The 25,966-nt window shown below is 37.5% G+C and overlaps 1 protein-coding gene across 4 annotated transcripts in view; it reads left to right on the top strand.

Moving 5' to 3' along the window:
• SEMA3D (semaphorin 3D) overlaps positions 1-25,966 on the top strand; it is a 200,853-nt gene that overhangs the window by 157,668 nt on the left and 17,219 nt on the right. For all 4 annotated transcript variants that reach the window (XM_043588732.1, XM_043588731.1, XM_043588734.1 and 1 more), the window contains exons 11-16: positions 2,286-2,430; positions 13,731-13,953; positions 16,507-16,595; positions 18,425-18,466; positions 21,658-21,815; positions 24,036-24,100. In XM_043588732.1, the coding sequence (XP_043444667.1) occupies positions 2,286-2,430; positions 13,731-13,953; positions 16,507-16,595; positions 18,425-18,466; positions 21,658-21,815; positions 24,036-24,100 (722 nt within the window). The remainder of the gene's footprint in view (positions 1-2,285; positions 2,431-13,730; positions 13,954-16,506; positions 16,596-18,424; positions 18,467-21,657; positions 21,816-24,035; positions 24,101-25,966) is intronic.

Here is a 25,966-nt window from a genome sequence, read left to right as displayed (position 1 = left end):
GTTTAATTCAGTAACTTACCTTTGACCCTGGTACGCCTTTTACAATATTCCTGTTACATACTGCTGACTGCAATACCTTCTTTGAACTACTTTTTTACTTTTTCCACAGCTCTGCTATGAATACTTACATAGATATTAGTATTGGAAGTATTGGTGGTGTTGGTAATAGAGAAATGGGCCTAATGCCTCCTTTTGAAAAAATTATTAAAATAGTTTGTCGGCACATTATATTTCTTTTCTGTGAAAATTGCCTTCACTTAGTTTGCCTTATACCAATAGTGTTCATCATATGTCAGAACACAAAATGCTCTTTGGCTAATTATACGATATAGAATGTGAATATTTCAAATGAAAATAAAGAAGATACCCTAACCAGCTGCCATTCGGACTCCCATTTTTCTGCTCATTTATATCTGAACTAAAAAGATGCAGGAAGAGCAAGTAAGTGTCTGGAGTCACTCAAGTTAAGTATCTCAGCCCTGGTTCTCTTGGCATCTTTCCATTCACAGAACTGTCTTTGAAGTCACTGTGTTTTCCACACACAAGGCATAGATATGTGCCAGGGAAATACAGCTCCGAGATAGTTATCTTTTTTCTCCTACCAAGTTTCTGCCCACCCAGAGTGCGAAGTTACAAGTCCACTCTTTGTTCTTGGTATACTTTATTATTCTATTTTGAATGGCGCCCTGAGGACTGAGGTAATGTTGGGATGCATGGCACATCTTTTATCCAATCAGAAGATGTAGTGAATCTGCAACAATAGCAATACCACAAAGCATGATGCACCATCATTCCTTTAGGATATCCTAGGCGGATGATGTGATTTTATGGGGGCGTCACCTTCTTTCTTAGCAGCTAGTTTTCTTCCAGCTGCCTGTTTGCCATCAGCTCCGGATGTTTCCCATTAATGTCATTCCAAGAATATTAATGGTCAAGCTAGAGAATCTTTGGCTCATTTGTATAGTGCTGAGATGATATGTCTCTTAGCTCCTAAAGGGTGATCTCGTTTTTATGAATAGGAATCACCAAAAGTTTTAGATGCAGAGAAAATGTCTTTTATTTTCCAGAAATAAAACAAAAATGAAACATCTGATGACAGTGTTAACAATTTTCACCATTAATTTGCAAAAAAATTGTGGAATCCTCATGGAGCTTTTCTGCTTCTTAATTATGTGTGCTCCAGTCCCGTGTAATTAAGATAAATTTTAGGGGCGCCTGGGTGGCGCAGTCGGTTAAGCATCCGACTTCAGCCAGGTCACGATCTTGCGGTCCGTGAGTTCGAGCCCCGCGTCTGGCTCTGGGCTGATGGCTCGGAGCCTGGAGCCTGTTTCTGATTCTGTGTCTCCCTCTCTCTCTGCCCTTCCCCCGTTCATGCTCTGTCCCTCTCTGTCCCAAAAATAAATAAACGTTGAAAAAAAATTAAAAAAAAAAAGATAAATTTTAAGGGTCAGATAAGGTACATACATAAATTCAAGAAAAAATACAGAGATTAGGGAAGAAGCAAAAGAGAGTTTCAACATTTTTTAAATTAATAAAAATTGTATGAGGAAATTCTTAATAGTCAATATTTATGGCCATTTGCTCACTGTAAGAACACTTAAATAGAAGGGCATGTGGGTGACTCGGTTGGGCGTATCACGTTGTCATGATCTCAGATGTTCATGGGTTCAAGAGCTGTGTTGGGGTTCGGATTCTGTGTCTCCCTCTCTCTCTGCCCCTCCCTGCTCACGCTCAGTCTCTCTCTCAAAATAAAATAAGCATTGAAAAAAAAAAAAGAAAACACAAATGAGATATTTATTATTTATGTATCTAAAATGCTCCTCTTTAAAAAAGTAGGTGATGTAACTTTTTATTTTGGAAGTTCTTTGGGAGGCATTAGGCCGTAAAAACTTCAAATGAAATTCAAAAGCGTGTCTATAAATATGATACTCTTTTCTGCATATTTCCTTCTATCCTCCAGTTTTCCTAGGGAACTCCTCTGTATCTGTCAAGTGTCAGTGTAGGCGCCATCTACTCTGAAAACTCACCAGACAGCCTTGTGTTGGAGTTCCATTGCATGCTTGCTTAGCTTACTACAATCATCTGTAAGGTAACTGCAGTCATACTTCTTTCAGGCTTGCTTGCTTATAAGCTCCTTAAGGGCATATACACACATTTTGTCTGCAGCACCTATCAAATGGAATGTGCCGCATTACTTTGTCCACACACCTGGTTATAATATGTGCTCAATAAATGTGCATTGAGTGATGTACAATGAATGATTGGACCATTCTGCTTTTTTTCAGCTCCATCTTCAAAGGCTCCGCTGTTTGTGTGTACAGCATGGCTGACATCAGAGCAGTTTTTAATGGTCCATATGCTCATAAGGAAAGCGCAGACCATCGTTGGGTGCAGTACGATGGAAGAATTCCTTATCCCCGACCTGGCACTGTATGTATCCAACTTAAAAATCAAATTATTTTTATAAGCCCATATCCTCTTTCCAATTCTATTATAATAAACTATGCTCATTCACCACAGCAACATGTGCTGTGCTTTTGAAAATACCTATTATTTATTTACAGTCATACATTAGCATTTCCATCCTTCATTGGAACTTAACTTTTTTTTTCCCCTTTTGAGTAAGAGCTTTAGATACTACAGGAAACAATGATTGTATCATAAGGATCAGGCTATGCTGAAAATATAGTGCCTATCCTCAATAAGTCTACAGAATCATCAAAATGATTCAATATGTAGAATGACAAATATTCCAAGTTAAATGAAAATGCCAAATAAATATTTATTTCCCACTTACAGCTCTGTATATAGGTAGAGTCCTTGGGTCCTTGTTTCTACTTTAAAAGACAACATCAATTCCAATAGTTCATGTATTTCTTTATTATGTTGCATCTGTTTAAAAAAAAAAGACTTTGCAGTGTGAAATCTGTATTTGCATTATAAATGGCAGGTTTTTGTTTTGTTTTGTTTTGTTTTGTCGATGTGATTAAAACAGTTTAAGTTATTTAAATATTTTAAGGTTGGTTAATTGATAAAATATAAAGAAATACATGCTCTTTTTTCCACTTAAGATTCAATATGAATATTTCTACCAGGAGCTCTAAAGTATTCCTCAAAATCTCTGAGAAAAAGTATTGACTTAATCCAACCAATTCTACTGAATTTTGTCTTTTCATATGTTTGTCCTTAAACAGGAAACAGTTGGTAACCAGGCTTTTTCAGGCTTTCTCTTTTCATCTTCCTGTTACATAACCTAATTAAATTTAGGAAACACACTTTAGAACTGTGACTATTTTCCCTTTCGTAATTCCTCAATAGAAATATGTTTCAAATATGTTTTCTGGACTGATTATAAGGTTATCACACTTCGATGGAAAAATTATTTTGCAAATAATGTGATTTCCAGGATTCAGATTTTTAATTGTCTTTGAACATCAAAATTATACTTGTGTTATTAATTTCACAGTAACGTAAGGTGTAAGTTACAGTGTGCGGATACTATTCTGAAGGTTTTACAAATCTTAACTTCATAAGGATTCTAAGAAGCAAGTGCTGTTGTTATTAATGCCATTTTACAGCCACTCATTTTATGCTACTCAGCATCAGGCACGGAGAGGTGCAGTAACTTGCCCAAGGTCACAAAAGCGACTGAGTAGTGCACCTGAGTTTTAAATTCAGACACTCTGGCAGCAGAGTCCAGGCTCTTAGAATTTGTACTATGATACTATATTAAAAATTTTTTTTGTCTCAAATTATATTTATTTCCTTCTTCTGTGGAATATCTTTTACTGCATATATATAGTATATATGTATATACTGAACATATAATAATATGTTTATGATAGACTACATTTATTAAGTATATATGTAGTGGATATATATGTAATGAATCTATGTAGAATTTCAACTGCTGTTATATATATTTGGGGCCTTTTGTGAGGAGGACAGTTAAAATTCAGAGGGGATTTCTAGCTGGGGAAATTCCACCATCCTAGGATGATGGGGTTAAGTACCATGGACTATCACATTCTCAGCCGTTTCTACATGAGTTTGTTTGTTTGTTTATTGAGAGAGAGAGAGAGAGAGAGAACAGACATGCACTCGAGGGAGGGGCAGAGGGAGAAGGAGAGAGAGAATCTTAAGCAGGTTCCATGGCCAACTCAGAGCCTGATGTGGAGTTCAATCTCACAAAACGTGAGGTCATTACCTGAACTGAGATCAAGAGTTGGACTCTTAACCAGCTGAGCCACGCGGGTGTCCCTCTTTTTAACAATAGAAAAGGAAAAATAGTAGCAGGCATAAGAAAGCGCCATTTAACTGAGTTATTCCTTTATGCTTACTCAACATCAGTGTTCCTCAGGAAACTCCTATGCTTTTTAAAATATGTGAACATATTCACATCTGTAGCAAAGCTTTGAGAATTGCATCTTATAACTACAGACAGTCCCCAACTTAAGTAGTTTTGACTTCTGATTTTTTTGACGTTATGATGGTGAGAAAAGGATCCACATTCAGTAGAAACTATACTTAGAATTTTGAATTTTGATCTTTTCCTGGGCTTGCCAGATGCAGTACGAGGGGCTCGTGAAGCTGAGCCTGGCAAAAAGTCGCAGCTTCTGCTAGGCCACATCATCGCAGGGGTAGACAAAAATACACTTGAAGTCATTCTGTTTTTCACTTTAGTACAGTTTTGAATAAAGTACATGAGATACTCAATGCTTCTTTATAAAATAGGCTTTGTGTTATGTTAGAGGAGTTTGCCCAACCGTAGACTAATTCAAGTGTTCTTAGCACATTGAAGTTCAGCTAGGCTAAGCTATGATGTTGAGTAGGTTAGGTATAATAAATGCACTTTTGCCTTATGATATTTTCAACTTGCAATGGGTTTATGGGGGCATAATCCCATTGTAAGTCAAGGAAGATCTATAAACTCACTCACGGCCCGAAATGGGGCCAGTATTGGTAAAGGAGATGGAAAGAGGCTCCAGAAAGACTCCAGCATTCTCATTGATCAGGAAGTTTATCTCCTTGTTATAGAATTTAGAGATGCAAAAACGACTATCGTTGGGGTGCCTGGGTGGCTTAGTTGGTTAAGCTTCCAACTTCAGTTCAGGTCATGATCTCACAGGCAGTGAGTTCGAGCCCACATGGGGCTCTGTGCTGACAGCTCAGAGCCTGGAGCCTGCTGCAGATTCTGTGTCTCCCTCTCTCTCTCCCCTTCCCCCACTTGTGCTCTGTCTCTCTCTCAAAAATAAATCAACATTAAACAAAAAAAGCGACTCTCATAATTATTGGGAGTAGCTGTTTATTTTGCATTACACTTTTGGCTACAAGTGGGTTTCTTTCTCCTTGGTCTGAAGTAGGTAAGACTGGGATCAAGCTTAGCTCTACTTGACTCCAAATCAAATGCCGTTAACCTCCACAGCACTCTACCTTCAATGAGATCAAAGCGAATAACCAAACTGAACCTCACACTGTTTCCCCCGGGACTGATCTGCTCCCTGCACAAATAATAATGCCGTTTTGCAACCTTACTGCGCTTGTCATTTCTTTTCTTGTAATTCTGGGGACACATCTTTGACTTTAATAAAAGCACTGCTGAATAATTTGCTGGCTATGAAACGTCAGAATCTTTCCTAAAAGCCACTTTACGCTTAAACCTTTTATTTTTTTTTTTTAATTTTTTTTCAACGTTTATTTATTTTTGGGACAGAGAGAGACAGAGCATGAACGGGGGAGGGGCAGAGAGAGAGGGAGACACAGAACCGGAAACAGGCTCCAGGCTCTGAGCCTTCAGCCCAGAGCCCGACGTGGGGCTCGAACTCACGGACCGCGAGATCGTGACCTGGCTGAAGTCGGATGCTTAACCGACTGCGCCACCCAGGCGCCCCACGCTTAAACCTTTTAAAATAGATTATTTGAAAAACCTCCTTTGCGTTTACGTTTCCTCATGTTGTTAACCAGATTGCTTCTAAAGTTGTGCTCCCAGCAGGGCCTTCTGCTGACATTATCACTGAGAGAAATAAACACGAAGACTCTCAGGGTGCCACAGTGACTTTAATTTTCTAGTTTTTTGACAGAATCCTGTGCTTCCTGTGACAAAAAGTCAAACCTAAACTCCTGGCCTTACTACGATATCATTACTCTCTACAATGTCAATAAGCCTGGAAACTCGTGAATGACAAGGACACAGGCACAGAATCCCTTCACTTCAAGGGATTCTCCTGCCCTCTGGTGTCCAAACTGAATCTCTGAACAAACTGTATTTTGTTCAGGTGGACTTTTTCAACTGTTATTGCACTTTAGGCCTTGAGAATAAGAAGTTGCAAATGAAATAAAATATGGCAGAATCCACAATATAGCAGGTAGTAGGGGTCAAAAATGGAAACCAAACTGAGGTCAGGCCAACGGTAGCAGGCTGCTCGAAACCTCAGAATCGGAGGAAGATTTTTAAAGGCAGATTTCATTTTTGATACTTGACTTATTAAAAGATTTACTTGGTAGTTTTATTCGGTGTTGATAAGGAACCTTATAATGTATGCCTAAGTGTCAAATGTTGATAAATGTTTACTTGAAAGGGAGTTTCAGTTTTTAAACCATTTTCTTATCAAAAAGGTGAGAAGGTGCTTTAAAAATTGCTTCTTGTGGTAAGAACACTTAAGGTGAGATCTTTGCTTTTAACATATTTCTAAGTTTATGAATACAGTAGTGCCTGTAGATAATGTTGTGCAAAAGATCTCTAGAACTTCTTCACGTTGAATAACTGAAATTGTATACCATTAATTAGTGACTTCTTACATTCCACTCCCCTTAGCCCCTGGTAACCACAGTTTTATCTTTGGCTTTCATGAGTTTGAATATGTATATAAATGGAAGTATGTAGTTATTTTAAATTTTTTTTCAAAGTTTATTCATTTTTGAGAGACAGAGACAGAGCACAAGTGGGGCAGGGACAGAGAGAGAGGGAGACACAGAATCTGAAGAGGCTCCAGGCTCTGAGCTGTCAGCACAGAGCCCAGTGCGGGGCTCAAACTCACAGACTGAGAGATCATGATCTGAGCTGAAGATGGATGCCTAACCGACTGAACCACTCAGGGTCCCCATGTAGTTTTGACCTTCTGTGACTAACTTACTTCACTTAGCATAATGTCTTCTTTGTTCATCTACATGGGCACCTGTTGAAGGATTTCCTTTTTTTTTTTTTTTTTTTAAAGACTGAATAGTATTCCATTGTGTGTATATATCACTTTTTTTTTTTTTTTACCCATTCATCAGGTGATGGACATCTAGACTGTTTCCACCTACAATATAAATAATAGAACTAGCATATGATCCAACAATCTCACTTCTGGGTATTTATCCAAAAGAATTGCAATCAGGATCTTGAAAAGAGATTAGCACTCCCATGTTCATTGCAGCCCTATCACCATAGCCAAAATGTGGAAAGGACTTGTTTTTGAAGTTCAAACATTTAAGAAATGTCTGTTTCACTATTCTCAAATCATTTTGGTGCAGTTTTCGACTATTTCTAAACCTCTAATGATGAAAAAAATTCATTTTTAGATTCCATTTTCCCCGAAATACTGCTTTTGCTGTTAAATGTTTTAGCTTTACTTTCAAAGGTTGAAACCTACACATGAATTTCCCAACTAAGTTTCCATTTTATGGTGAGGAGCAAAACAAAGTAGTTATAGGCCCTCTTCTAATTCCATTACTACAGGTGCACTGAAGTCACATGCAATATCACATCTACTAAACTAACCTCCTTGTACCCATTTATTGCCCCTCATATCCTGTAAAAACTTGACTAAAATTCTTAAATCTCAAAGAATCCCTGAATAAACATCTCTCCTTACCAATTCTATTTTCGGAATTTAGATCTTCAGAAAAATTTAAAATATCTTTTTCTTTTTATCCATATATCAATCAGCCATTTAATTTAACGGACCTGCTACAAAACATTAACATTGTTTTAATGTTAAGTGATTTTTCAGCTACCACCACCAAATGTAAAATAATTAAATCTCTCTTTCTATAACATTTCAAATCTTTGCCTAACAAGAAGCCCCACCGTGTACAATTCATACAGCTTTTTCTCTAGAGTAAATCAAAGGTAAGGGCTTTCTTTTCCATGGGGCCAATATTCTCTTTATGCCAAGCTACTTATTATGTTCAATGAGCTTTTCCTTTTTCTCATATAGAATTCCTCTAAAGGAAAGGAAACCTTGGGGCGCCTGGGTGGCTCAGTTGGTTGAGCGTCTGACTTCTGCTCAGGTCACGATCTAGTGGTTCATGGGTTTGAGCCCTGCGTCGGGCTCTGTGCTGACATCTCAGAGCCTGGAGCCTGCTTCAAATTCTGTGTCCCTCCCTCCCTGCCATCTGCCTGTCCCCCGCTCATGCTCTGTCTCTCTGTCTCTCAAAAATAAACAAACATTAGGGGCGCCTGGGTGGCTCAGTCTGTTGAGCGTCCGACTTCAGCTCAGGTCACAAGCTCGCGGTCCGTGAGTTCGAGCCCCGCATCGAGCTCTGGGCTGATGGCTCAGAGCCTGGAGCCTGCTTCCAATTCTGTGTCTCCCTCTCTCTCTGCCCCTCCCCCGTTCATGATCTGTCTCTCTCTGTCTCAAAAATAAACATTAAAAAAAATTTTTTTTAAATAATAAACATTTTAAAAAAAGGAAACCTTAAAAAAGACAGAGCTACAGCTATATGTTTTGTTAAATGTCCAGCACAATTAAGTTTAGCTTAAACTATTTAATTTTGAAAGTAAATGATCAAAAATTGTTGGTTTAATTGTTGTCTTTAAAGTACTACCCAGTTATAGTAGACAGAATCCAACCTTTGTACAAGCAGGGGAGCATACTATGACATTTTTTAAGTTCAGAGGTTAAAGTTCATTTGCCAATTGTAAATAAAATTTTGAATGGATATTTGCAACTGGTACATGCATTTCTTCAAATGCTAGAAGACATATCACTGTATTAGACACTGAACAATAAAGAGGAAACTTGAGTTGTTGTTGTTTTACCTTTTACGCATAGCACAATATTCAAGATTCAAATATAACAACAATAAAGCTGGGTTTTAGTTGCAAAAAAAGAAAAAGAAGAAAGAGACAAATGTACCCCCATATTTGTACCCCTGGCCTTTCTAGTTCTGATACTGAAGACAGAGTCTTTCCTCATCCACATTTAGAAACTGACTCACAGCTGAATAGGCAGGGGGATAGAATGGCACTTGTGAAATTACAATTATTTTTCGGGGCCCCTGGGTGGCTCAGTCGGTTAAGCCTCCGACTCTTGGTTTTGGCTCAGGTTATGATCTCACTGATCATGAGTTCGAGCCCTGCATCAGGCTCTGCTCAGATGGTGCAGAGCCTACTTGGGATTCTCTTTCCCTCTCTGTCTGTCCCTCCCCTGCCCACTCCCGCTCTCAAAATAAACAAATAAATTAAAAACGAATAGTTACTGAAAGAAATGGCATGTATTTTTTTTTTACTTTATAAATAAAAAAAAACTTCCTTTTTGTATTTAGGTTATTTTTCCCAGTTTGCTAAAAATGGAAGCCTGGTTCAGTCTTTCCTTGTGCCCTGTCTTCCCTCACATTAGTCAGTCCTGTGATTTGTTTAAAAGGAAAGTGCAACCTGTAGAAAACAGCCTGAAGCAGCAGGAGGAGAAAACTTTGAACAGCTGTCTGGTGCCTTGCCAAGGGGCAAAGCTCTCGCGTTGGATAAAAACCATTTTTCTCCTCTCGTCCGTCGCTTCCCACCACACTACCAAAGGCCCTATACAAACACATAGATGTGCCAAGCACAACACGGTCACACCTAGCCAGCTGTGCAGCCGGCCCTGAGATTGCTGCTGTTGGGTCACCCTTTCCTTTCACGGCACGCCTGGGCAGGTCTCTTCTGAAATACCCTTGTGCTGGTATTGTTTCCAGCAAGATACTCACATTTTAAAATTTTGGTAACAGCTCTCTCTCTCTCTCTTTTTTTTTCTTTCCGAAATTTTAAACTATCTTAAGACTTTTTCAACATGACAGGTAGAGAAACAGATAAGTTCCCTAACTTATTTCCTACAGGCCCTGGGGTAGTGGAAATCAGGGAAATGTTAGAAAGCTAGAGGCAGAAATAAATGGTCCTCTACCGTATAGTCAGAGGGGCTGTGTTAATATGTAGAAATTAAAAGGACATACATACGGAGAAAAATTCGCTAGATTTTTAATACCTGAGATGGAGCTAGATACCTAGCTTCAAGAGGAACATTCTCTAGGGTTTGGGGAGGAAACGGCTTGATATGATCATTTACTTCAGATGCACCATTTCCCCACACTTTCTCTTTTTCCTTTATAGGATTTTTCGTTCCTACTTTACTCTCCTACCTGCTCCGGTCGCTTGGCATCTCTAGTTGTTTTTAGATCTGTGTGCCTCACAGCTATATGATATCAAAGGGGAAATCTCACTGTTTTTAATGTGCTAAAATAACAATATTTGGTTCAAATGGTACTCTCTTCAACCTCAGGGAGTAACTCTACCAAATCACTTTCATTTGTGAAAGCAATGTGGAGACGCAGACCTCGGAGATCACACACAGCAACGTAATGGATAAAGATCTTATCCAAACACTGGCAGCATGCCAGAAGGAAAAGCTGCCATAGGGGGGAAAAATACATTTCCAAAGGTCATTTTATAATAGTCAACAGAAACCAGGTTTTCCTTCTCATCTTTTTTCTTTGATTTTATTACACTTAAACCTTTCCGTCAGAGGTGAGCAAAGAGGAAAAGCCTCACGTTTGCTTCTTGGCTAAATTGTTCCCATTTCATTCATCCATACTTTTCTCATATTAAAATTTCTAATTATTTGAAAATTTGATATCAGAAACTGGCTTGAATGTCATGATACTTCTTTTGAAAATTTGGCTACTTGCATAACTATAGTTGCAAAGGCAAAGGAAAAGGAGATCTTAAGCGGGAGGGCTGTTTCAAAAATGTGATGCAAGCAAAATCATGCTTTTGCTCTGATTTTAATGATAGGCCAACCAGATTTTACCGCAGGCAGTATAAGCTATAAGCCCATTATAGTCTCCTTTGGCGGGGCCTCCAACATGCAGCCTGTAATTGGGCAAGAGCTTTGTATCGTTTGAGCTCCACATCCATTTTGACTTGCAGCTTAATCTATTTAATATAGGGTTCCTTCCATTATCGACTTGAGAGATTCCACTTGTCTGAAGGCTAAGTGCTAGAAACAATGACTGAAGACATTCAGCTCTTTAGACCAACATCCAGTTAACAATAAGCTAAGTAATTGCCAAATAGCTAATATTCTGCACCTCTTTGGTGCAGACCTGGGAAAAATAAAGAGATTTAAGGGAAAGATTAAATTTTTTTTTTTAAATTTTTTTTAAGATCAGACATGCAAGGGGCGCCTGGGTGGCTCAGTCGGTTAAGTGACCGACTTCGGCTCAGGTCATGATCTCTCAGTCCAGGAGTTCGAGCCCCGCATCGGGCTCTGTGCTGACTGCTCAGAGCCTGGAGCCTGTTTCAGATTCTGTGTCTCCCTCTCTCTGACCCTCCCCTGTTCATGCTCTGTCTCTCCCTGTCTCAAAAATAAATAAGACGTTAAAGATCAGACATGCAAGAACTCTGTAAAAGATAGAAATATTCTTACATTACTAATGGAAAATCATTAACAAAATATTTTAGTACAACTTCTTTGATATTTCTTCCAATTTAATGACCCATTATGATTTTATTCCTATAAAATTGGAGGTAAGGGTCATATGTTGTGGCTAACTTCGGTATCTTTAATTCCCTGAGAATGATCCTCTGGAGGTTCAGGATTTGAGAAGCACAGTTTGAAGCCTTGACAAGATTCTAATTAGCGCCTGGTGTAAATGGCTCAGTTTTGTAGAGATTGTGTTTCCACCTTGTGTAAAAATTAAAACCGGGAAAAGTAGCACTTTCTTTAAGACTTTCTTCTGTATGTCTGCAACATAGAGCCAAAGTTTGCCATTCCAAAGGAATGTTAGCCCATGAAGAATTCAAATGTAATAGCAGCATTGTTCTGAGTTAGCTTTTTGAATTACAGTATACAGAAATCATAAAATAAATTTGATATGTGGAAAGTTAAATATTTGCCTGAAAAAAAATCTAATTATAAAGCAATTCTTTATATTCTTTGGATAAAGGCACATCACGTTCATTCAATTTGTACTAGTGTGAACATTTGTGTCTTACCACCAGGGGGCAGGGTATGCTAACTATTGAATTAGTGAACACTAAAAGGCAAAGGAGAGACAATTTTAGACAGAAGTGAAAAATTCCCTGAATGGTTTCTTCACAGATCCTTTAGGGAAAGAGCTGTTGAATTGTTCACAGTGTAATTTTCACACCAGTTATATATAAAAAAAACTAATTATGATGTAAAACTATTAAAGCTCTTTTACAAGTAATTTTTATGACGTGGTGATTTGTTCCATTTAATTTTTAATAATCATGGGTTTAATTTAAAACTGCAATCTTAAATGAATTAAAAGAAATTGAAAATAATGGTTTCTCATATATTCCCATGTTTATAAATCGCTTTCTTCATAATTATTTCAACTCAAATTTCATGTAGCTTCATAGGAAACAAATTCACTGTGGAAGCTTTTGAAAACACAGAAAATTAGATATAATTTACATTTTTTTTTTGAGAAACTTTGAGAAGGTTGAATAGGCAAGCATAATCTGTTTCGCTAGGTTCCCTTTGGTGACCATTAGCCATTTCTCCTGCCAACAAGTAAAGACAGTTGCTTTTTGAGATCTGAAGTTAATTCAGGAGGATAACAGTTCAAAAGGCAACAGAAATATCTAGCATAGGGGTTTTATATTCAGCTTTCTGAGGCCAGAATTTTTGGAAGAAAGGACAATTGTCTTGGGATTGAAATTACAAATTTTCACTTGTGCCAGTGCAGCTGAAAAGAGTATTTCAAAAGCAGAAGCCCAACTGGGCAGAGATAAAGGACTTAAAATGTAGACAAATTTTTGAGGTATAGTTGACATATTAGTTTCAGGTATGCAAAGTGATGATTTGATGTTTGAATATCTTGAAAAATATACAGTAAGTCTAGTCACCATACATAGTTACAAAATCATTTTCCTTGTAATGAGAACTTTAAAGATGTATTCTCTTAGCAACTTTCAAATACACAGTACAGTGTTATTAACAATACTTATCATGCTACCCACTATGTCCCATGACTTAATTTTTTTTATAACTGGAAATCCGTACCCTTTGACCCCCTTCACCCATTGTGACAACCCTCCCACTCCTTGTCTCTGGCAACCAACCACTGATCCGTTCTTTGTATCTGTGAGTTTGGTGTTTTTGTTTTTAAGATTCCACATATAAGTGAGGTCATACGGTATTTGCCTTTCTCTGTCTGACTTATTTTAGCATAATGTGCTCATGGTGCATCCCTGTTGTCTCAAATGACAAAATTCCATTCTTTTTTTTTTTTTGGATGAATAATATTCCCCTGTAATCATTAAAATAACTTTGAGAGAGAAAACTGGATTTAAATATATTCCAGGTAAACTATGTTTATTGACAAGCATATGTGATTCCATATTGATCCTGTTCACCATTCCTTTCATATTGTCAATAATAAGCCTTAAAAACTTTATTGTAAGTAAATATAAGTTCCTCAGCTGTATGAACAACGTCTTTACTTCTCTTCTCATTTCTTTTCAGTGTCCAAGCAAAACCTACGATCCACTGATTAAATCCACCCGAGATTTTCCGGATGATGTCATCAGTTTCATAAAGCGGCACCCTGTGATGTTTAAATCGGTGTACCCAGTTGCGGGAGGACCAACATTCAAGCGAATCAATGTGGATTACAGATTGACCCAGATCGTGGTCGATCACGTTGTTGCAGAAGATGGACAATACGATGTAATGTTCCTTGGAACAGGTATGCTAGACCCAGATGATGCTTTCTTTCAACGGAATTTTTCACTATTAGACAAAGGAAGCAAAGGCTTCAAAAAGATTATTGGTTGAAATCAAAATGAGTAATTATTAGCTGATATCCAGTCACTATTTCTTAACATTGCATAACACATGCTTTTAATTGACAGTTATAAATATCTCCCAGCCTCCTTTAGTGGTATTTGAGATTTCAAAATATATTTGTATGTTATGACTATAAAATGCCTGCTTAGATTAGGTGCTCAATACATATTTGTTGAATGACTATGGACTAAAATTAAACAAGTACAGCTAAGCAATGTTTATTTTCAGACTTCACATTTTTTTCTCTCTAGGGAGATATTTGATTCCCTGCCCCCCACCCCAGCCCCGCAAAAGATCCCTTCACTCAATTTTGAGAATCATTGACTGAGTTGACTTAAAATGGCTTTTCAAAAAATTAAGCAATACTTTGTAAAGATCTTTAAGTAGAAACTTCCTGGAGATTATTTTTCCTATCCTTGAATTTTGTGGATTAAGTATCACTTTCATTATTAGAGACTATTTTATTTATTTTTTTTGTCAACTCAGTCATTATAAAATGATTAAAAAATATTTTCCAGAAAAAGAAATATTGCTTATTTAGTATGCCTCAAAAAAAGAAAGAAAAAGGAAATAGAAAATATCATCTAATGATACATGCATTCTAATGACAGTAAAGGTAACATGCATCATTGAGATAAAAGCACTTCATCCTGGATAATGTTATGTGATTTAATGAATCAGGCATTGAGTAAAGAAATCAAAAGTAATGTGTTTTCAAGAAATGGGCATTTTTTTATTGAAATAGGTTTTCAGAACTACAGAACAATTTTATTTTTAAAAAACATACTGTTTTTGCAAAAAAAAAAAAAAAAAAAAAAAAAAAAAAAAAGAAGGCTAAGAGCCTGGAGACTTCTTCAGATTCTGTGTCTCCTCTTTCTGCCCCACCCCTGTTCACGTTCTGTCTCTGTCTCTCAAAAACAAATAAGCATTAAAAAAATTTTTTAATAAATACATTGAAAAAAAGTAGAGTTTGTTAGGGAACGTGCATGTGACAGACTTAGAGGGTTTTCAGAATACCTGTTGTCAAGCCTGATTATGCTGCAGATGGCAATAACAAGACATAGGAAAGTAAGTGATGTTCTCAAGACTATAGAGATTACTAGGGAAGCTGACCGAGTAAGTACAGTAAAACCTTGGATTGAGAGTAACTTGTTCTGCGAGTGTTCTGCAAGACGAGCAAACATTTCTAATAAACTTTAACTGGATAAACAACTGATTTCTCGCAATACGAGTTAGTACCTGATACCAAATGCCGAGTGATCACAACTGAGCCAATGGTTCTTAAAATTTGCTTAGATATATGAGTGCTTTGGATTACAAGCCTGTTTCTGGAATGACTTATGCTCACAAACCAAGGTTTTACTTTAATTAGTCTGTCACTAATTCTAAGGAGTTTGCTACTGAATTTGCGCTGTCCGCCCAAAGCGTTCCTAGGTCAACACTTTGCTGTCATAAATGCCATTCGGCCACTAGGTGGTACTACCTAACTTTGACTGAGAAAATTATAAGGTAACTAAGATAGATGGATCGATTTTCAATTATGACCTTTGGAAAATGTATATTTTATATTTTTTCAAAGATCCTAGAGTCCTTTAAAAACCGAATTAAATATTTCAGACTATTTTGGGCAAATAGGATCATTACTATCCATATTAAAATTCTTCAACCACAGTGCCAGAAGCTTAAAAGCATCTATATTGTATAAATTAATTTCCAAATGAGATTTTTTTCTCCTTCTAAAATGTTCTTTTGATTGTCTTTCTGTAATAAATAGCATGTCACCTTGTAAACTGCAATAGAAGATCCTGTATTTAAGGCATCTTTACTAAATGTCAATTTTTGGTTTATAGTCTTTTAAATTTTGGTTACTCTTAAATTAAACCAAAATAATTTTAAACAGAACTTCAGTTTCCAGCCTATTAGTAAAGTTTCTGTAAATAAAATATGTTGGTGAGTGAGTTAAAATTCCCCCCATGTAGATGGCTTCAGTGGTTTCTCTTCCCTTTGTTAACATTATTTAACAATGTATATATCTTACCTTTCAGCGTAACTTAGATGTGATAAGCACTGAATAAATATCTCTTACATTGAGAGAGAGAGAAAAAAAATATTTTAATATATCTTAACCTTTTAAATTCAGTTACAAAAATATCATTCCACTTTGGTTATAATTTCAGCCATTATTTGAATGAGACATACATACTCCTTTTGCTCGAAAGATCTTTGAGTGCATGTCTTTTAATGTCTTCCTTATAAATATGTGTTTTATGAGTTAAAAACTATCATGTTTCGGAAGGAGGGAATCATATCCATTAAGCTTCACTTCTTGTGTGCCCTGTTTAATCTGACTTTTCCAAAGACTTTGAAAGAAAAAGGAGGGAAGAGTTGTGAAGGTTGCTAGGCATATACTTAAAGGAGAAACAGCAGGATTATAGGTCATGTATTTTTTCAGACATTGGAACAGTCCTAAAAGTTGTCAGCATTTCAAAGGAGAAGTGGAATATGGAAGAAGTAGTGCTGGAAGAGTTGCAGATATTCAAGGTAAGACAGTCCAGAGTTCCAGAAGAGATGGGGACACTTAGTAGTCCTTGATACAGGACAGTGTGTTTTAATACATCGTCACTTTTCCTAGAGAAGTCTGTGCAATTATCTCCTTTATTTTCCTTTTCCTTAAGCAATGGAAAAAAGTTTTTCAAGCAACTGAGAACAGGACTCCTCTCTCCCCGTAGAATACCACTAAAATCAGGGCTCCTGGGATGGCCGCTCATTACTTTATTCTCTAAGCATATGGTCAGACAAATCGCCACAGTGGATGAAAGCCTGGGGTCTGGGGTCTCTGACTACCCAGATGCTTTTCTACTTTAAACGGTTGACTTTTCAATTTTTCCTCCATTGAATTTGAGAAAACTGGAAGAGTGTGTAAATCACATGTCCCTGCTTTTCCATAAGGAATCTTTTTTAAACAAGGTTGCATGATAGTAAAGCCTTGATGTATGCTACGTCCCCCTAGAGAGCTAGATCTAAAATAATAATTTTCTAGATTTGGGGAATGTCTTTGACTTTTAACAATACATTTGAGCTGTGGTATTCTCTGTAGATGCTCAGCGACATTTAGTTCAAAATTATTTTCTGAAAGTAACATTAGAAATAAAAGTGTATTTCTGACAGGAGCCTTGAAAAATATGTTGTGTCTTTTATAACATTTTTGTTGAGATAGTTCATTAAAATGGGCTGTTTCCCTGTGAACATCTATTGCCTTAAAAAAAAAATCAAGTAGAGAACCCCACTGTGAGGAACTCAAGGTAATTAACATGCTGAGTTCCACAGGATCCTGTTTACATTGTGATGATAATAGTGGTCAAGGAGTTAACAAGAACAAGATCTGCTATCTGGCATCTACCAAAAACAAAGTCTTGGGTGGTTCCTGAGGGAAAAACTGATGTCAAATCTAAGTGTGAACCCAGAAGCCAAATATGAAGCTCCCACAATACATAAGGTGCATTAAAATAAGTTTTACTTAATGGTGGTTAGTGGTCAAGAGGAATTATTTGGATTCCATTGTGAGGATTAAATAATGAACCTGTGTCCTTCATTTAAAAAAAAAAAAGTTTTGGGATAGCACGTTCTCATTTTACCATTTTTCTTTCATTTTTTTTCATGTATTTTCTTAAATTTTTGGTATCTGCTACTGTTTATCAGTTTGTAAGTACTGGCTGGTGAGAAACGAATGGACAGTAAATAGATGATAAGTAGATGAAAAATTCTTAAAGATTCCATCCTTTTTAGTTTGGTAGCTTCTGTGTTCATGTTTCTAATTTTATATTGCATGCATAAAGCCATAGTTTCAACAAGTAAAGCAAGTCCTAGTTCATATCACGGAATCTTGTGCATCAGTAGCTTGCCACGTTCCATAAAGAATATGCTCATCCACAAAGAACACTATAGCTTTTCAGAACTCTGCTACTTGAACAAGTTTTTCAACTACCGATCTAAGTAAGAGCAGAACTAGGTAATAAATAATTATGGAGATGTTCTTGTCAACACTAGTTTGAATTATATGGAAGCAGTTAAGATAAGCAGATTTAGAAGGAGAAACCTTGTGGGTAACTGGGAGCGATTTCCAATGCACAGTGTTTCCTCATACATTTAGATAGTTTTTCTGTAATAAGATACTTTAAAGGAACTATTTTGATCCTTTCTATTAAGGTAGAATTAGAAGGAAAGAACAAACGTTAAGATCCTTTCCCCCTCTATATAACAGACCCTTGAAGTTTTCTTCAGTGATCTTTGGTACATGACAAGAGAACATATTGGCTGCTACAAAAGACTCTTAATGATTATCTTTATTAACATTTGATTTTTATTTTCAGCACTCATCAATCATCTTGAACATGGAGTTGTCTCTGAAGCAGGTACTTTCTAATTTTTTCTGTAAAAATTAGCCACAAAAGCAACAGGCTGCTTGAATTCATTTTAGGGAAACTCTATTGATATTGGAAGTTAAATTATAAATAATGTAAAAAGCTTTAAATTATGTGTTTCTTTTATAACCAATTAGAGGCCAGTGTTGTAGGCTTGCCTTAGGAGAAGTAGAGCCAAATATCATTACTTGAATGATAGATATTCCCCTTCCCTTGGCTCTTGAAAACTGAGCTCACTTTCTTTGTTTCATGAGGATGTGTCTCTGTCAAGGCCATAAGAAGTTCATGTAGAATACTAACCATAATCACGAAAAATGGTTTTTAATCAGGGAGTCTAGAAATTATACTATGGACGATGGTGGCAAAGAGCCCAAGAGTCAACTGCCGGCCTTCCACTTAGTATCTGACTCTGGGAATCAATTTCCTTAACAGAGAAATTAGGGAAATAAAATCCACCACCTAATAAATAGGATGCTGCACACAAAATTTGAGACAGAGATTTGGCACATCGTAAGTGTGAAGTAAATGGTATCTGATGACAATGACAATAATGATATTTAATAGATCGTAAGTTCTCAATATGATACTCCAAATCCCAATTAATTCAAGAGGTTCAGGCTTGTATTAGCATTTGTATATGTACCCCCAGGATAAAAAAAAATTATGGGATAATATGCTTAATTTTTTTAATATAATTTATTGTCAAGTTGACTAACATAAAGTGTATACAGTGTGCTCTTGGTTTTGGGGGTAGATTCCCGTGATTCATAGCTTACATACAACACCCACTGTTCATCCCAACAAGTGTCCTCCTCAATGCCCATCACCCATTTTCCCCTTTCCCCCCTAACATTGTCTTCATCTATGTGGCTAGTAATGACACAGAAACTATTAGGGAAAAGATCTAAATAGATTTCTCATTTGATCTTTTCCATTAATTTTTTTCACTGAATGTTTAGTTCTTAAAGGCTTACTACTACCCTTGGAGGGTATAGAAATGAATGAATGGCATAGTCCTTCACTTAGAAGCTCACAGTGGAGCTGGGAGACATAGAAAGAACACGCTACCAATGCAAAACAATAATGGAAGCCTGTACAGGGAAAACACAGGGGAGGAACTGGTCTAAGAGGAAGCCAGGTAGAGCAGAGGAAGGAAGTGAAAAGAACAGACATGTGGGGCGTGGGTGGCTCAGTCGATTAAGCATCTGATTCTTGGTTTCGGCTCAGGTCATGCTCTCACAGGTTCATGAGATCAAGCCCTGCATCAGGCTCTGCACTCACAGCGTGGAGCCTGCTTGGAATTCTCTCTCTCTCCTTTTCTCTTTGCCCCTCCCCCCCTCAAAATAAGTAAATATACATTAACAAAAAAGAAGAGACATGTAACCTGAACTATGAAGGATGTTGCAGTTAACCGGTTAAATTAAAAAGGGGGTGGGAAGAGGAAGCCTATGCCAAGGAAAAAAGGAGAACATTTGGAAAGGTGTGAGCAGTGAAAAATCATAGCTTATTCTAATAAGTTTGTGAACAATTAGAGCAAAAGGCATGTGTGTGTGCAAGGGGCAAGGAGGCTAGAAATGATTCTGGGACATAAAACAGAGCAAGATTAGGTACATCCTTATATGTCTTCCTAAGAAGTTTAACAGTTTTATCTGAGGACAACGAAAACCTTTAAAGATCTTCAGCAGGAATGTGTTGTGATAAGCTTTTCCTTTTAGGAAGGTCAGTCTGGTGTGGCAGAGCGGAAGATGGATCGAGTCCTGGGGTAGAGGTGGGGGTTGTCAGAACACGAGGCTGAAGCCAGTGGAAATATTAGAACACTTATAAGTAATCCAGGGAAGAAACAATAAAGACAGACAAAAGTGTTGGCAGTGGAGAGGGAGAGGAGGAGATAGATAGAGAGTTCTGTGTAAGAGAATGGAAAAGATACGGTGGCTGACTAAGAGATAAAGGGGATTCAGAGACAACTCCCAGCTTTGTGTCCTGGGTGACAAAGCTAGGGTATCAGGGCTAGATTTAGGGCAATCCAGTATGTCAACCTTGACGTTGTTTTCGAGATGCCTCTGACGCTTTATACAATAAGACAGGCAAAGAAATGAGGATAGAAAAGAGGGGCACCTCACATTTAATGCAAAGAAAGGAATCCTCAAAGGAGACAGAAATGTTAGGCAGAAATAAAGACAGAGAACAAGAAAAAGTTGAAGGTCAAAGGAGGCATGATTCTTGGTGTTAAACACTTTGGAGAATTGAAGTAAAGCAAATACTGAATTGGGTGCATTGCATTTAGCAGCTAGGAGGTCTTAACTGACACTTTAATAGGCAGGGCAGGTAGAAGATAGATGTCTGTAGATTGAGTACGTGTATTTATTTATGTCAACATTTACTTCTCAGGTTTTTCCCCTTTGTGTAAAGTCTGATATGGCCCACTGACGTTGACCATGAGTTCACTGAAGGCACAGACTCTGGCTTAGTTATTCGTATCATCCCTCTCCCTACGTCTTCCACCACGTACACTCAGCGAATGCTCATAAAGAGCAGTGCTTTGTTTTCAGAACATATTTCCAAAATGCACCTTTATATGCTGAGTTGTTTAGTATCCTGCAGCCTTTCATTGGTGATATGGCATCTTTCGAGCCTCCTTAATACTTTCTTCACAGTGATACCAAGCATTTTCTCTCCAGCTTATAACCCATTTTCCTTCAGGGATCAAGAGGTATTTCATTAGCAAATGAAATGGTTCAAACCACAAGAAAGTTTCATAAATCTCTTTTCAGCCGTCTCTCACGCAAGAAGCCACAGCAGCGGAAGACCATCAGTGTTGCCCATCACATCTGTGCTTGATATAATCTACCAAAGCGCATTTTCAACCATTGAGAAAGAATTTGACGTCTTAATTCCTCAGTCTAGCAGCTGGGTTTTGACCTTCTTAAATTACTGCCAAGGTTATCCTAGCTCTCTAGAATGCTGTCCATTTCGGTATCAACATCTTCAAACCGCCATGCTGCCAGGAGTAGAAGTGATCGACTCATCTTACTCTTTGTTATGTTTCTGTACAACTGCTTATTTTCTGTACAAGGGCACCCGAGGAGACAGATTTAGATCTGTGATGTGGTATTCAGGAAAGGGAAGTTCTTAAGACTGGTCTGAAAGATGCTTCTAATTCATTTGTTTTGCCTGATTTGTAGCAACAATTGTACGTCGGTTCCCGGGATGGATTGGTTCAGCTCTCCTTGAACAGATGCGACACTTATGGGAAAGCTTGTGCAGACTGTTGCCTGGCCAGAGACCCCTACTGTGCCTGGGATGGAAATGCATGCTCTCGATATGCGCCCACTTCAAAACGGTAAGAGGCACATGGAGTGAAGGTGAAGCCTTCTTTTCTACCCAGCGACTATCTCACCGGAATACCTTGTCTTCTAGTTTAAATTAAAGATGATTTAATTGTAGAAAACATGGTCTCTGGTAAGAATATTAAAATTAAATTTTGCATAAAACTAAATGTTGAAGGAGCATGAAAGAGAGTGTTCTGAAGTGCCGAAATGTGGAACTTGAAAAAATTCTGAAAAATTGTTTACATGCTTTTCCTTCATCTCTGTTAAATACCATTAAAAGTTGGTTTTTCTCGACTACTTTGCCCTTCCTCCATTCCTCCCTTCTTCCCTTATTTTTACATGGTCTATGTTTACCCTTACTGTTTTGCAAATAATGTATACATATATGTGTTCATAAAAGCGTAGGTTATAAACAACCCACAGCACGTCTCAGTGACTTGGTACAATTTTGTTTTTACTGTAATAAGTCTAACTTGGTCAACTTCTGTCACTCAGATGTACATAAACATCAAAATGCTGTCCTGCTGTTTACTGTTCGTTGCTTTATGTGCTCTTAAAAATGAAGCTAGTCTGAGCCAGTAAAACCCAGTTAGAAATGTATCCGCTATACACACGGGCAAAAGCACCACAAAATCATCCAAGGATGTCCATTTCAGCACTGTTTTCAGTAGTAAAATTATTGGAAACAACCTGAATTGTCATCAGGATGACTGATGCTAGCTAAATATGTTATGATCATAAATTGTTAAATGTGCATTATGGTAACACCCTTTTTCTGCAGTATTGTTCAAGGTATATTTTTCCTCTAGGTAAAATGTCAGCAATTTGTATATGGTATTTTTTTTTAATCTTTAGGTCTGTATTAACTATGATGACAAGTGAGTGTATGTTAGTCCCACTAGTACGTACACACTTGTTTCTTCTTGAAATTTGACTCACGTGTCAAATTTCAAATTCGAGGATTCACAGACTGAATGCATAGTACAACAGCAGATACGGCTTATAATTAGGAGACTGTTTAGATTCCCTGAAATTTCTGGATTCGCTGTGGGTGGGGAGATACCGCTATTACCAGTTCAAAGTAGAAAACGCCAATATTCTGTTATAGTTTTTGGCTAAGAATATACTTCTCATAGTGAGCCCTTGGGGAATATTTTTCTTTTCTAGAAACTAAAAATCAAAGAGTGCTCATTAGCTCGTAATGGACCTTCAGTTTGATGAATTGACCCTGTTTCTTAAGAAGCCACGATTTAAAAACATTCTTGACCTTATGTACCTTACGCAATCATAATTTTTCTTCTTATATTTCCCAAGACTCTATCTCTGATCTTGCACACATGCCCCTGCGATAGTTTCCCTTACCTTAACATAAATGTCCACGGGAGCCAAAAAAATGTACGTGCTAGATGAATCTCATACAGGCTCGTCACCTGGTCAGTAGTGCCCTTAAGCAACACCCTAGATATTGCAGATTTTACTGTGACTTTTACGATTGCTGAAGTGGCAACATAAAATAGCCAACGCAAATGAAAATAGACTGTAAGAGTTTAAGACTTCTTTAATTCAGGGTAGCAGCTTTCTCTTTTCTTATGCAATAGCTACTGTCTTCTCTTAAGGAAAATATGTGACAATAATGCACAACACCATTATTTATTATTATCCTTGTCTCTACTACCAGAAAAACAATGTGAACAGCATATCAACAGAAAGGATTAGCCACTCATGCTCTACCAAACTGGTACTTCTATTTGAGAGGACAGTGTTTAACTTGTTGCTTAATCAAATCTATGGAATAGCGAATCTCCATGGGGTAACAAGTTCTAGATTTGTGGTTACTTTCCTACCCACGAAATAAAGCTCTTGTACATCTTGTTACTTTCCCATGGACTGATTGAAAAAAGAGGGTAAGGATGGTTTGCCTCCCCCATTGGATGTATCTGAAACCTGGGCTATATTTGTAGTCAACCTGTTCTTTTGAACAATTTGTCAAAAGTCAGAGGAGTTCAATAAAATTCATATCATCTTATTTCCAAAACAGGATGCATTCTGTTAGGACTCTGTTGCTAGTAGTATTCGGATTAACGTTAGATGGGAATAGTGCCCTGCGTTTGAGTTGAGCAGTAAGACAAGCATAGTTCTGCTCTTGCCACTGTTATTAGTGTTAAATGCTGACTTTATCTGTTCCAGATATCATGCTCAATGTTCTAAACAGTTTAATCCCTTTTCCATAGGCGAGCCAGACGCCAAGATGTAAAGTATGGAGACCCAATCACCCAGTGCTGGGACATAGAAGACAGTAAGTATAAGTTTAATATGCTTTTCTCCCATTAAAATGTTAAGCCTAGTTTTTGTGTGTCTTTTTATTATATGACTTAAAATATCTATTATATGGGAAGCTCTCATTTTATATAATGCTTATGTTCTGGAAAAGCAACAGGAGATTTTATCAATCAACCCCCTGTCTACATGCCTAAGTGAATAATCCTTTATTATATCATTATTTGTATCATATGTCTTTTAAAATTCCTATCCCTTTTTTTTTGTATTTTTTACTGGCTTACCCATCCTCATAAAGTTTGAAAACTGCTAATAAAGATAAAAGAGGATATAGTCCAAAACATATGGACATTCAGAGTAAACTCAGAGACCCTTCCAGAAAGGTCTGATGAGAGTGTAGCACTTGTTAGAAAATTTTAGGTAGAGTATGCATTATGTGAATTTGTGTATTAATTCATGTTTTCATTCAATCAGTAAATGTTTATTAAGTGACTTCCAGGTGCATATAATTGTCCTGGGTACATGTTGAGACAAAGAACCTCCTTCGAGAGCTTATAATTCTTTGGGGAGATGTCATAAGGCACAATTAGTGATATGGGAGTTTAGCAAAGAGAGACATCACCAGAAGCTGTCTTGTTCAGAGAAAACTTCATGGAAGATCTTGAGAGCCTGAGTATGACTGGGACAAAGTGGAGAATAAAAAGGAGTGAGTCTGATAACAGAGGGAAAAAAAAATCTATAAGATTATATTGCAAAATATCTATACGAAAAATTCCCCTCAAAATCCATGAGTATATTCCAAAAAAAATGTATAAGAATATATTCCATAGCTTTGGTTACTTTCCACTCTCAAGCTCTACCTTCAGAGGATATATGCTCACGCACACGCTCAGGCACACGCATACACGCACTCAACTGGAGAAAGGAAACTGCCTTCCCTTCATCACATTGTTAGTAACCACCCCCACGTTCCATAAACAACCCAGATTTCACAGTCTATAACCAGTGACCCAGCAGCTTTGTAATTTAAACACAAAACAATTATTTATAATTTATAATTTCATTCTTCTGAAAAATAAGCTCTGGTCCAGAAGAGTATGTTTGACCTTGTTCTACTGCATGGGTGACTGCCTGTCGTGTCCAGTGTTTTATTTAGCAGGCGTTACCATGTGCAACCTACATGGTGTTTTCTACGCACCCGCGAGATGTTTCCAGAACAGTTACAAGTATTGAGGATATACCCGTGAATGAAAAAGAAAACAGTCTGTGCATCCATGGAACTTCTGTTCAAGTTGTGTCAGGGGAGGGAACAGACGGTAAACTTAAAAAGAAGTAAAATAGATGTAATGTCAGATAGTGATAAGTGTTGTAAAGACAGTGATTCAAAACACAGTTCCTGCTGATGGGGGAGATAGTGACTCACCATATCCTGTTCCTGCTGTGACCAACCACACACAGTCTCTGCCAATCATCACCGTCACTGCCCCAATCCATTTTTTTTTGTCAAGGTCTCCAGCAGTTCCTTCCTTGCCAAATCCAATGGCCAATTTTCAGTTGTCATTTCTACTTAATGTCTAACTCCCTCCTCCTTGAAACACATTCTTCATTTGACTTCCGTGCAGTGATGTGCTAGGGCCAGTTCTTAATGGTCCCATGAGAGCTGATGGCTTATTATTTAGTAATTGCATAAGCTGGTTTTAAATCCTTAGTAGCTTGGTTCAGCCAGAGTGGGAGTTTTTACACAAAAAAGAACAAGCACTACAAATCAGGGTTTTTTGTTTTGTTTTGGTTTGGTTTGTTTTTTCCAAAGACACGGTGTCTCAGCATTCTTGGGCTTCATGCCCCCCCCTCCCCCGCCACATCCTTATGATTTTCCTCTCACTTT

This window comes from Prionailurus bengalensis, chromosome A2 (assembly GCF_016509475.1).
Source record: "Prionailurus bengalensis isolate Pbe53 chromosome A2, Fcat_Pben_1.1_paternal_pri, whole genome shotgun sequence".
In the NCBI taxonomy this organism is placed as follows: Eukaryota; Metazoa; Chordata; class Mammalia; order Carnivora; family Felidae; genus Prionailurus; species Prionailurus bengalensis.
The sequence above is the reverse complement of the archived record's forward strand: the minus strand, read 5'-3'. Positions and strand labels throughout refer to the sequence as shown.